The sequence below is a fragment of the Echinops telfairi genome, unplaced genomic scaffold (assembly GCF_000313985.2).
Source record: "Echinops telfairi isolate 266 unplaced genomic scaffold, ASM31398v2 ScPeMD7_7462;HRSCAF=8500, whole genome shotgun sequence".
In the NCBI taxonomy this organism is placed as follows: Eukaryota; Metazoa; Chordata; class Mammalia; order Afrosoricida; family Tenrecidae; genus Echinops; species Echinops telfairi.
The window spans coordinates 5,243,685-5,257,387 of NW_022111362.1; the positions used below are offsets into that span (position 1 = coordinate 5,243,685).

The following is a 13,703-nucleotide window of genomic DNA, read 5'->3' on the forward strand; positions in this document are numbered from 1 at the left end:
TAAGATCAGCTTCAGCATCATCGTTAGTTTTCTCCATTTTGTTGGGGTTACTCCATGCTTCCCTGGAATTGTGTTAGCGATTCTGATTGGGCTGGGTTCTCTGCTTGGGCCAGGTCAGTAACATAAAACTTCTGAGTCAATTACCTTGCCTAGGGACATAGGGTACTCTGATTGGTTGGCTGAACCTGGCCATAGCCTTTTGAGCGGTTGATTCATTGCAAGTCTTAATAAGTGGGACCCACCTTTGGAATACGTTCTTCAATGGGGAATGGGGCTTCTCTAGGAAGCACAGAGCGTACCTGGAACAGCAGATGGCCATTCAGTGGTATAGTGAAGAAGGAAATCACAGGGCGTATTTGATGAAAATGGTTTTCTCTACTCACTTTTACTACCTTTATTCAGTTTCTGGGTTGTGGTGAGGGGGTCTGTACTCACTCTCCTCCCTTGCAAATGTGGGAGCTGGTATTCAAAACTAGAATCTTATTATTCCCCATTAAGTGTCATGAAATGATCCTTTTAGGAAGTGAGAGAGCTCAAAAGTCAGCAAGAGGATGGCTTTCCTTTGGATGCTTATGGGTGCCGATAAGGAGAAATCCTGCTGTCAACCTCTAAATGCCTTTAAAATGAGGCAGTAAATCTCTGTCACACCCGGTCTCCAGTGTTAAAAATATTTCCTTCTGGTGAAGTGCTTTCCACGCACCAAGCACTTGAGTGCCTGTCACGTCCCAGGCACTGAGCCAAGTGTTCAGTCTTTGCAATTTGCAGAATTGTGCCCGCCGCCAAAACAAACAAACAAACAAACAGAAAACAACTCTACTCCTTATCCCTCCCCCGTCTCTTATGGCCATCTCTTTCCTGTGCCACAGGGAGCTGTTGGAGACCACATGCCGCCTGGCCAACACACTGAAGAAGCATGAAGTACGTCGAGGGGACCGGGTGGCCATTTACATGCCTGTGTCCCCAATAGCCGTGGCAGCGATGCTGGCCTGTGCCAGGATTGGGGCTGTCCACACAGTTGTCTTTGCTGGCTTCAGTGCAGAGTCCTTGGCTGGGAGGATCAATGATGGTGAGCACATCGGAAGGGAGGAAAGGGACTGGGAATTCTCCTACTCCTTCTTCTTAGGGATTGGTCATCAGTAATGAGCGCACTGGGTTTAACTGGTCAAGAAAGGAGGACAGAGTGCCACTTGAGGACCACAGTACAGGTGGAGTGGTGGAAGGACATCAGCATACATGAAGACCTTGTTGAGTTGGGGGAGTCTACACTGTCTGAAGCAAAAATATTACGGTGAGATTAAACTTGAGATGCACCTGAAGGATTCATAGCCAGTAGTGGGAAGCCATTCACTTAGACTACTGATGGGCTGGACTCTATGAGAGGCCTGGAGTTCGAGGACATGCTTTCTATTCATGGGTGGCTCTGTGTCCTGAACAAACATTTCTCCTGTTTTATCTGCTTGTGGAGAGCTGAATGTCTGGTTGATGGCCCACATCCAGTGCAGTGCCGTTCTCTGCCATAAAGAGATCCCACAGGATATGCTGAGCTTGCTCCCCAAGGACAGTGTCCTATTGTGGGGGCTTCTGAGATTTCTTTGTATACCACAGAAGACTTGCCTGTGGGTGCTGAACAGAGCTGAAGGACTGTGTTCTCAGGTGCCTGCTGACCAGTTGTTTAGAAAAGGCTGACGTTTGTACTCTGTAGTCTGACCTTTTCTTTCCTTCCCTTCCAAGGGTTTGAGTTATCTATCATCCCTGATCCTCTCCAACATTTCTGTAATACCTACCATGTGCCAGCCCTTAGTCTAAGTATGCTGCAAAGGTTATTTTCCTTAACTAACTTAATTCACATAAAAACTGCATGAAGATATTCGTCCTATTTCCCTTACCTCCTTTTACTATTCTATTCATCTTAAAGCGTACAGACAGTGTGTGGTCGAAGGGGGCCCACACCATTGTCATGGCGATCCTCGGAGGTTGCCCTGAGTTAATGGCCCAGGGAGAAAATATCACGCCTCAGAGGTGAGGGTGTAGGCTATAGGGGGCACAGTCTCAGCAGTGGTGGGGTTCAGGATGAGGCTTATATTGTCCCCCAGAAAGGCTTCATACTCTTATCTACTCAGAATGATCATTGATGGATGTTGCCAGAGACAGGCCGATCCAGACCTGTGACAGATCCTCAGCTCGGCAGGGACGTGCCCAGTGAACTAAGTCATTCCTGCTGCCCTCTTTCCTCCTCCTTGGCTCACCTCCAGAGGGACTAAGCCAGGAGAGGATGGGCGAGAACCAAACAAGACTCCCTCACAGCTCCAAGGGAGGAGAAATTGCATGCACGCATGCATGCATAAATGAATGAATGAATGAAATCAAATCCCACAAGGATTTGCTTTTGTAAAGATCACAGCCAAGAAAAACCTATAGGGCAGTTTCTCCTCTGTTACATGGGATTGCTACAAGGAGACCCTGTACTTATTCATCAGGAACTCCTGTTTTTGTCCACCCGCAGCCTCTGGCAAGAACCACTGTGCCTTTTGTCTCTGTGGGTTTATCAGACAAATATATCTTTCATACAATATTTCATACAAATGTATCTGGTATTTTCAATTTAGCATAATGTTTTAAAGGTTTATCCATTCAGTGCTTTTGAGGTTCATATTATATTGAATTGAGGTTCATATTATGAGGTTCATATTATATTATATTGAGGTTCATTTATATTATCATATTATCACATGATAATATATCATCACTTTGTATATACATAGATACTTCATATATACATACATATACACATATATAATGAGGTGTAGTCAACCATAAAAATATATCAATACTTCATTCATTTTTTATGGCTGAATATTACCCCACTATATATATATACACATATATGTATATACACATTATTTGTGTGCGTATACATACATGTGCATGTATATATGTATGTGTGTATATATAAAATGAGGTATTATCTAGCCATAAAATATATCAAATATATATTTTATTCATTTTTTATGGCTGAGTAATATCCCATTATATATACATGTGTGTATATTTACATGTATAGAGATTGTGTGTGTCTGTATGGATTATTTGGTATAACTTTATATGCTATATATACACCATATTTTGTTTTTGCTTCCCCTTGTTGATGTACGCTTGAGTGTCTCTACCTTTTGGATATTGTGACTGATGCTGCAATGAACAAAGGTGTACAAGTATGTGCTTTTGAGAATTTGTAAAGGGTTAGAAATGCTGAATCGTATGATAAGTCTATACTTAGACTCTTTTGAGAACTGCCAAACTGTTTTCTACAGTGAAAGTACCTTTCACCAGTAATGTGTCAGGTTACAACTTCCCTCCACTCTTGACAGCACTTTATTTTCCATTGTAGTGATACTAGTCATCTTAGTGGGAGTGAAGGGATATTTCATAGCGATTTTGATCTGCATGCCTACAGTGACTAATGGTAGTGAGCTAGATGTGTGCTAGATGGCTACTTGTATGCAAGTGTCCCCTGCTTTTTGAAAGTTCATTTTGTGCCACCTCACTTTTATGACACACCTACATCAGAACCTGTTTTCACTAACTGGGAGAGATCCCAAATTTATGAAAAAAGGCAGAAAGCGAAAGTAGGGTTCAGCATTTCTTCTGCAGTGAGCCATTGAAGAGTCACTGTGTAGTAACCCAAGCATCGCTAGTGGCATTATCAGGCATCTTCCCTGGGAACTACACTCAGCAGCTTTGAACTGTGTCTGTAAACACTCTATGTTATTATTCTCTTGGGTCCTATGGATTATTCAGTATAACTTTATATGCTATTTGTTGTGTTGGGGAATACTAAAAAATTCTTCCCATAATAGCTCTACGTGCAGATATTTATAGGTTTAGTATTAAGGTAGCAGATGGACATTGTGCCTCCACTCAAGTTCTCCCTCAATGCAAGAACACTTCGTTCTATTAAACTGGCATTCCATGATGCTCACCTTCCTGACATGATCACTGAAGACAAAGCGGGTGCATAAGCAAATGTGGTGAAGAAAGCTGATGGTGCTTGGCTATCAAAAGATATAGCATCTGGGGTCTTAAAGGTTTGAAGGTAAACAAGCGGCCAGCTAGCTTAGAAGCAACAAAGTCCACATGGAAGAAGCACACCAGCTGCATGATCATGCGGTATCGATGGGATTAGGTATCAGGCATCAAAGGACAAAAGAAATCATATCATTGTGAATGAGGGGGAGTGCAGATTGGGGACCCAAAGCCCATCTGTGGGCAACTGGACATTCCCTTACAGAAGGGTCGTGGGGAGGAGACAAGCAAGTCAGGGTACAGTGTAGCACCGATGAAACATACAAGTTTCCTCTATTTCTTTAATGCTTCCTCCCCCCTACTATCATGATCCCAATTCTACCTTAAAAATCTGGCTAGACCAGAGGATGTACACTGGTACAGATAGGAACTGGAAACACAGGGAATCCAGGAGAGATGAACCAACCCCTCAGGACCTGTGGTGAGAGTGGCAATGCCGGGAGGGTAGAGGGAAGGTGGGGTAGGAAGGGGGAATAGATCACAAGGATCTACATATAACCCCCTTCCTGGGGGATGGACCTCCGGAAAGTAGGTGAAAGACATTAGACAGTGTAAGATATGACAAAATAGTAATAATTTATAAATGATCAAGGATTAATAAGGGGGGCATGGCAGGAGGGGGGGGGATGAGGAGCTGATACCAAGGGTTCAAGTAGAAAGAAAATATTTTGAGGATGATGATGGCAACAAATGTAGAAATGTATTTGACAGAATGGATGTATGTATGGATTGTGATAAGCGTCGTATGAGCCCCCAATAAAATGATTTAAAAAAAATAATGAAATCTGAACACCCCCCCCCCAAAATTCTTCCCATATAAATGAATGGTAATTGCTTCTTCACTTTAAGTCACTTTAAGGCTTATGAAAGGTTTCATAGGAATGCTCTGTCTTCTGACAGCAGGGGTATTCTCCATTTTCTCTGAACAAATGTCTATTCAAGTCCTTTCCCATTAAAAAAATTTTTGGCACTGAGGATTTTAAAAATTGTGATAAAATATACATAACAAAGCATTTGCCATTTTTACATCTTTAAGTGTAAAAAGTGACATTCGAATCATCCACCATATTGTGCAACTGTCACCAATGTACACCAACAGTTAGCACCCTAAACAGCACTTAGTAAACAATAACTACTCATTTCCCTTCTCTCCAGCTTCTGGAAACTGCTAAACTGTTTTTGCTACTATTCATTTGTGTATTTTAGTTATTTCACACATGGGGCATAATTTTGCCCTTTGTGGCTTATTTGTTTCACTCAACATAATGTTTCCCAGACTCATTCATGTGGTAGTATTTATCAGACCTTTCTTGGTGCTTATGGCTGACTAATATTTCATTGTGTGGCTATACATTTTGTGTATCCATTCATATGCTGGTTCTGGTATAGTGTGCATGTGTGTACACAATGCATGTATTTTGACATTTCTAAGAACGAACTTTGGCCTTATTCAACCTTATTAAATAATCCCATACTGTTAGTTTTGATCATATTTATTTATAACATCATCCATGTTTAGGACCCTGGTTCTCAGAAAATAAACAATTGAAATATGTGTGTGCTCTTGGACAGTTCTCTGCTAGGCCTCAGAGCTGTGGAATTCCTTAAAGCCAATCTCTGACCAGTAGCTTCCCCACTGGAGGACTGCCATGCTGCCCTGGCTACAATTATGCCAGAGCACAGCGGAGGCAAGGACTGCAATGGCAGAGCAACCAGTAGCCAGCTCAGTGACTCTGTGGGCTCAGACCAAGAAGGAGACTAAGGCCTATGCGGAGAAGGATTTTCACCACTCCAGAGGACCAAACTCACCTCAGCATACGAGGAGCTGTGCATCTCTCAGCCTATCTTCGACCTTCATGCCCTTCCAGGTCCCAGTCAGGGGCAGATGAGAGAGAATGACAGGACTCCTGTCACTGGGAGTTTATTTAGGCTACCAGTCTGGAAGAGATGGAGCTACCAAGTAACAACCTCAGTTGCTTCCATCATACCCACAAAGCTTGGGCCAGCCTTGAGCTTACACCCCTCACAATGTTTGCAAAGCAGTCCACCTCTGTATCTTTGTTGATATTCTTAGTTAGGGTTCAACTTTAAGCCTGGAATAGGCAGCTTGAATACAGCCATGTGGTTCATTTGAAAGAGAAACTGACCAAAGTGTTCATGTTGTCTCCACAGCCAAGTGCGAGGTAGTCATCACTGTCAATCAGGGGCTCCGGGGTGGCCGTGTGCTGGAGTTGAAGAAGATTGTGGATGAAGCTGTGAAGCTCTGTCCCACTGTGAGACGAGTCTTGGTGGCCCACAGGACAGACAAGAAGGTCCCCATGGGGAATTTGGATGTCCCCCTGGAGCAGGTAGGTTCACCCTGTTTGGTGTAGGCCCAGGAAGGCTGTAAGGATAGCTGGGTTTCCTGGGTCTGAGGCTTCTCAGTGGTAGTTCTCAATTTGAGCTCCTGGAGATGTCCAGGACCCGCCCCCCCACAGTCCCAGTAGGTTATCACCTGAATGGAAGATAGAATTCAGATGCTACAGGCATGATGGGACATGTATAAATGTAATGGGCTGTTCACGGGATCGGTCCTTTCATGTTATAGATGCTCTGCTTTTGGAAATACATCTAGGCAGGCCAGAAGGGATGAGCTGGCTCCTGCACCTACGAATGGAAGTGTCCCCAGGTGGGGCAAAACACTCTGGACAGGCTGTTGTGCTTTCTCCAACACAGGAAATGGCCAAGGAGGACCCTGCGTGCACCCCAGAGAGCATGGGCAGCGAGGACATGCTTTTCTTGTTGTACACTTCGGGGAGCACCGGAATGCCCAAAGGACTTGTACACACTCAGGCAGGCTACCTGCTCTATGCAGCACTCACTCACAAGGTACACAACTCTTGTAGCTCTTCTGAGGACAGGTGACAGATGTGGGCCACTCCTCTCACAGGCTGAGTGCATGATGAAGGGAGGGTACCCGACTGAAGGAAGGCTGGAGCCCCTGCTGCTATAGAATCCTGCCAGGCAAGAGTGGGGTGCCCACGAGCAGGCACCGAGGCAGTGAGGTCAGGGTGGGGCATGGGGAGCCAACTTCTTCCTCTCTGAAGAGGAAGATGCCAAGCCTGTGGGTTTTTTCATACATGATTTTGTGGAATCTGAAAGGGTGTCTGGGATGTGGTTGGATCTGGGTGGGTAGGAGGCAGGGCAAGGCTTAGCCCTCTGTTTTGTTCTTTGGGGAAGGGTCGACCCAACTGCCTGCTCGCCTGTCTTGAACTGTGGTGAGAGAGCGTCTCCCAACTTGAGACAGACTAGATTAGAAAACCTTTTTAGTTCCTGCGTGCTTCCGGGCTTCAGGATGTGTGCGTCGAGACTCATCAGTTGTCACCAGTGAAACAGCATTCTTTCTAGACGGAATCTTCTCTTGCCCCTTGTGACCCAGCTCTGCCTGACACTGGCCACCACATGGCCACTGCCACTATTTGGAGACATTTCCTGGAGAATATCATCCCGTCTGCAGCAATGTAAGACGGCAGACCACCAAACACTTAACGATTTTTAGAAATTATAAAACAATATATAGATACAGAAAAATACCCAAATTGAAGGATGGTTTTAGGAGTTCATTACACAGCAAATGTTACTTTGCCCAAGAAGCCACAGAGAAGTCCCTTCTGTATGCTCTGTCCCCCTTCTCCCAATCTCACCAGAGATACCCCCTGAGTTTTACCCCATTACTCCCTGCTCCTTCTTTCTGTAGGGTGCTGCTGAAAGATGTGTCCCTACCCATGATAGCATGCTCTTGCCCACGAAAAAAGTTTAGTATGTCTAATAATTAATTCAAATACATAAATTCCCCACCCAACTCACTGCTATCGAGCCTATTCTGACTCATTGTAACCCTCTAGGATGGCATTGAACTACCCCTGTAGAGTTTGGTGACTGAAAATCTTAACAGGAGGAGAAAGCCTCCCCTTTCTTCTGCACAGCACCTGGTGGTGTTGAACTGCTGTCACTGCAGTGAGCATCCTAACATGTAACGCACTGCACTGCCAGGGCTCCCTGGATTCCCCAGAGTCCCCTTCATTTCCTTGAATCTGTTGTAGAACCTGGGCCTTTGGTACCATGAGGTTCTGCGGTCTTGCTGTTGCAGATTGCCCCCTGTCCTTTGTGTCCAGGTAAATTAACAGTTGGGTTCAGAGACCAGGTCAGACTCATGTTGGGCCCCTAGACAAGACCTCCTGATAATACATGTATTCATGCTCTGTATTCCTTGGTGTTAATCTGAAGTGTACAATGAGATGGATTTTTACTTATGAAAATACAGTTCCACCCCCACCTATAACAAGTCTTGAGACATTTGTATTTCCCTGCAGACTCTTCCGTGGCTGCCACCCCCTCACACTCACATCAGTCTATACATTGATGATGGCCTCGGTTCCAAAATTATCAGCACAGATCATTCTGTCCGGGTTTGACCTTCATGTATCTGGTCAATAGCGGGCTGCGGGGGGAGCAACTCCCTGGCCTGGGGTGAATGGTGGCAGTTACAAGGAGCTGACAGTGTGGGAGAGTAAGAGCCTGTTCCTGACAGTTCTTCCTTCTGTTTGCAGCTTGTGTTTGACTATAAGCCAGGTGATGTCTTTGGCTGTGTGGCTGACATTGGCTGGATCACAGGACATAGCTACGTGGTATATGGACCACTTTGCAATGGAGCCACCACTGTCCTTTTTGAGAGCACCCCGGTTTACCCGAATGCTGGTGAGGAGTGGGGTCACTGCTTTAGACCCCATGCCAGGGCAAGAAGAGTGCTCAAGGACTGAAGTAAGGTGACATAAAGTTGGAGGCCTGGACTCTATGTGGTGGGGTCATGTGACCCAGATGAGCAATATGCAGGTGGACCTAGAGCTCTTGGGCACGGGTCCCATTTATGGGCTCATCAGGTTGGTACCCATCTGTGTAAGATCAGATGAGGGGAAGAAGAGATTCTGGTAGGTGCTGGAAGGTAGTTGTAGGTCACCATTCCGGCATTCCTGCCCCTTTTACTTACACTGACTCTTTAGACTTACATTGCCCTCCTACACCCCATTGCCAACTGGTCACCAAGCCCTTCCCCAGAGTCTAGCCATCTGGCTGCACCTCTAATCTCCCTGGTGGAGGGAGACCCAGACCCCACCCTATGTCAACAGAGCTGTCCTAAGAGTGCACCAAATCAGGTTAAGGGATGGCTGGGTGCTCCCTTTATAAATCGAGGCTGATTGTAGGAGCTTTGAAGACATAGCTGTGTCTTGATCATCTTGGCATCTTCCTTCAATGTCCCCAAATACTTGTCTTAATTGAGTTGAATTGCATTAGCTCTGCTGGAGGTTCTAACACAAACATGCAGAGGACTGCCATTTTGGTCCTCCCCATGTGTGCTGGCAGCACAAGGAAGAACCTGCTGGGTTCACAACTCAGAGACTGAAGCACAGCTTTACAATAATTTCAGGCTCATCACTCCAACCACTTGAGGTCTGCTCTTTATCTTTTGAGTGGGGCTCTCTTACAGCCATGTGCATTCTGGGCACTCCCAGGGAGCACCATTTACCAGAAGAGAGATCATTGAACTGTGATGGAACAACAATTCTGCATTAGTTGCAGGGTGGTTTTAAAATAACCAGTCCCATCTCTTTGATCCAAGTCCTAGCTGTATTGTGTAGAATACCGACAGGAGGATGGAAACATGCCATCAGTGGACTGGGTGTGGTGCTTTGAGAGCAGTATAAACTCCAGAGCTACAGGCTCTTTCTTCTTCCAGTAACAGTTCTACATGCTTTCTGTGAACACATGAGGCATGTGCACATGATCAACACACGAGACCACAGGCTTACCCTTAACTGGCTGGGGAGGTTGTGGTCAGAGGGCTGCACTGACACGTTGGACATTTTTGTAGGTCGGTACTGGGAGATGGTGGAGCGCCTACAGATCAACCAGTTCTACTGTGCCCCAACAGCCGTGCGGCTGCTGTTGAAGTATGGTGACGCCTGGGTGAAAAAGTATGACCGATCCTCTTTGCGGACCCTGGGCTCAGGTGAGTCTGTCCTGTGGCAGGAGACTGGGCAGGCTCAGGTCTGGCAGAGGCAGAACACATTTCCAAATGATCTCTACCACAACTTTGCAGGCTTGGAGCTAATGGTGCATACTAACAACTCTTTGGGTGTCCCTGCGCCAATCCCACCCTTCTCCTGCCCTTATCTTTGACCCTAGATCATATACCATTCCACACCTGTTCTGTGCCCGAGTTCTGTTGCTTAAGATTTATTACAAACACCAGCTCAGCACATTAAGGCCCAAGTCACTTCTCTGGCGATAGTATGGAACTTAATTTTATGGCTGTATGCTTATTTACTTCAATTCACTGAACATTTCTTTACTGCTGTGGGTGAACTAAGTATCATTCTGAATCTTTGAACTGTTTTGTTGACATCTGCAGCAGAGGTTTGCCAGATCAAAGGTTATCTCTATCTTTAATTTGGGTAGAGTTTGCTCAATCTTTGGGAAGGCACTGTTCTCACAGCATACAAGAGTGAAAAGTATACATGGCTATCCCTCTCTTTGCCCATGCCTGATTGCATTTTTACCGAGGTGGCCGGCTCTCTGGGAAAGCAAGAGTGGGAGACTCCTGCAGGCTCTTTGGGCGAATATACAGGCCTGCCCCTCGCTGTTTGTAGAAGGCATGTGGGGTCATCAGCGCTGTGGGTGTGAGGTCTGGTGAAAGTGTGTGTACAGCACGGTCACAGTGGGCAGCTGTATCCCACAAGACTCTTTGCGACTTGTTTCCTTATGGGTAGCTCTCTACTTTTCTTGTCCTCAAAGAGGGTAGAACATCCCCTTCAGAGTTTTAAGGATTATGTAAAAGAATACATATAGAGTCCCTGACATACAGTGGTAACCTTAAGAATTGCTTTGCGCTCACCTTTGTCTTCTTTCCCCTTTTTGTGTAACAAAGAACTTCCTAGGATGACAGATACTATGAGACTGAGTCTGCAGTACTACTAATAAACAAAAGTGAGCAAAACCCATTGCCACTGAGTGTAGACTCTATTTCACAGTGACACCGTAGAACAGAGTAGACCTAACCTACAAGGTTTCTGAGGCTACCAATCCCCAGAGAGACAGATTGCCACATTGGCTCAACTACCAACTTTTCATGTATCAGCTGACTCTTTAACCACTGTGTCATTCCTATTCATAGTAACTGATATTTGTTAAATATATTAATCCTTATGTCAGCCCATTGCTATCACCCCACATTATCGAGGAAGAAACTGAGGCCCAGAGTATTCATAGAATTTTTCCAAGTTTCCTCATCAATTGAGTTGCCAAATCTATGCTAAGCCCTGTGCTTGGTTCTGGTGACAGTCTATCATCCCCTCCGCACCCCCTTGTACCCCCCACCCCCCCCCTAGCAACGTTCACAGGTCTCTAGGGCCTCAGTTTGTGTCCCCACCTCAGCCTGCCGAGTCCCGCTCTCCTTTGCCTCTCAGGATGACAGCCCTCCCTCCGGACCTCTTTTGCATGCTCCCCAGTGCATGGTGCATTTCCTGTGACCCTAATCTAGTCAGGATATTTGCCCTCATGCTTTTCTGAGTGTGTGTACGGGCAGAGCCTGCACGGCCCAGCTCCTCCTTCCTGTAACTCTTCAATTGCCCCAACTTTGTCTACTGACTGTCACATAGCCTCCCCGCCTAAGTGAATGGTGAGGGATGTGCTCTTCTGTGTATTCAGTGAGAGTTGGGGCCACCTGAGTGCTGTACCCAGGGCATGGCACCACATGGGCCTAGGGCTTGGGGAGAGGACTCCTTTTCAGATGTCCATTCTTTGTACACATAAGTGTGACTGAGTGACCAAGCCTGGGGTCAGCAGGATTGACGATGCATGGCATTATCGCAATAAGTGACATTATCTCAAGAAGTGCCTTTCTGGATGGCTGTGAGTCTGAGACCGTTTCATGGCCTGCTGGGGCTATGGTTCCTGTCTGGTGGCCCCATAAAAAGAGATAGGGCCATCTATCCAGTTCACTCTCTGTGGTGCCACATCTGTGCTCTGTTTAGGCAGCATCTGGGAACCCAAATGAAACGCAGATGTGGCCAGTGCTGTCCACATGCATCCTTGACCCCTGAGTGGGGCCCAGGATCTGCATTATGGTACCTGCTTCATAGGGACCTCCTACTGGGGCTAGAGTGTGGACAATAAGGAAGGGAGCCCATAAGAGATTCACAGAACCTGCAGAAAAGTGTACTTCAGGACAGGATGTGCTATAGCCACTGTGTGAGTGTGAGGCTCCCACTCCCTGCTGAGGCTAGGTTCAGGCCCTGCTGTCCTTCTCTTGGGAGGTCTGTGGCTAATGCACCTTCTTTTGGATCAGAAACTTCTCTGAACCAATAAACCCCCAAGAAAGGCACATCCTGAGCAATGCTACCTAAAGACTTGGTGAGTCAAATCCACCTAGTGGCACTGTGGAAGAAAGGTTTGGAACTCTTCTGCAAGGATTACAACCAAGAAAGCCCTTATGGAGCAGTTTTAGGCTGCCACCTGGGATTGCTATGAATTGGTATTGACCCAACAACAAAAAAGCTTTGGGTGGCAACTCTTTGCCTTGTCACAACTGTGGCAAGCCATCTGCTGTCATCAGTATATATCAGTTGTCATGCAAGCAACCATGGGCGTCCAAGTCCTATGGACCCAGCACCACTGTCAGTCTATGTGCTTCAGATCTGGGATGTCAGGGCCAAACTGGAACATCTCCTTTTCCGGAGGCCATCTCAGGCCAGCTCCAGGCTAGCTGAAAGTTACCCTTGGGTAAACCAGGTTTGGGTGTGTTGATTTCTTTATCCTCCCAGTAGGAAGAATTCAGCTACCTGAAGATGTTCATCCCGAGATTTGTTTTTTTCTTTAGAATACACACACACACACACACACACACACACACACACACACACACTTTCCATCTCACAAGTAACAAATGAATATGTTTTGTTTTGAGAAAAGGGGGAATGGGAAGCCTGCAGTGAACGCCGAGGTTTCAGAAAGTCTGTTTGTGGCTGTGAGCCCCCCAACCCTGTCGGCACAGGTGTGAGTATACACAAAGACACAGCTCTTTGAGGAAGCTTCTTCTTGACAAGGGCACTATCATACTCTCTTACTGCCCTATACTCTTTACCATCACTCAACGACCTGGGGCCTTTGTCTTCAGAGGTGGCCCTATTCAAGGGGGAGCTGTGGCTTACACAGTCATTTATGTAGAGTTTGAAATAGAGTGTGGGCTTTTCTTGGAGAACCAGGGTGGTAGTGGACATCTTCTTCTGTCTCCTATGGGGAATCCAGCAGCTCCTGCCAGGACAGGCATCAGAGAGTTGCTGGGTTGTGGGTAGTCTGGAGTGAGAGATAACTTGCATGAAAGTGTTTCAACGTGTGAACAAGTCCCAAGACACATCAGCCCTGTGTATGGCTCTCCCAGGATAGACACAGAGGTTGGCTGATGGAGTCATAGGGGTTTAGTACTTTGCCTTATCCTCTTGAGGTATAAGGGAGCCATGGTACCGCAGTGGGCTATGCATTAGACTGCTAACTGGAAGGTTGGTAATGTAAGACTATCAGCTGCT

General features: G+C 46.2%; 1 protein-coding gene across 2 annotated transcripts in view; it reads left to right on the forward strand.

Moving 5' to 3' along the window:
* Positions 1-13,703, forward strand: part of ACSS1 (acyl-CoA synthetase short chain family member 1) — a 52,425-nt gene that overhangs the window by 29,067 nt on the left and 9,655 nt on the right. The window contains exons 3-7 of one of the 2 annotated variants that reach the window (XM_004717785.2): positions 867-1,066; positions 6,256-6,431; positions 6,799-6,951; positions 8,673-8,820; positions 9,992-10,129. In XM_004717785.2, the coding sequence (XP_004717842.1) occupies positions 867-1,066; positions 6,256-6,431; positions 6,799-6,951; positions 8,673-8,820; positions 9,992-10,129 (815 nt within the window). The remainder of the gene's footprint in view (positions 1-866; positions 1,067-6,255; positions 6,432-6,798; positions 6,952-8,672; positions 8,821-9,991; positions 10,130-13,703) is intronic. The other variant, XM_045283527.1, reaches the window with a different exon arrangement.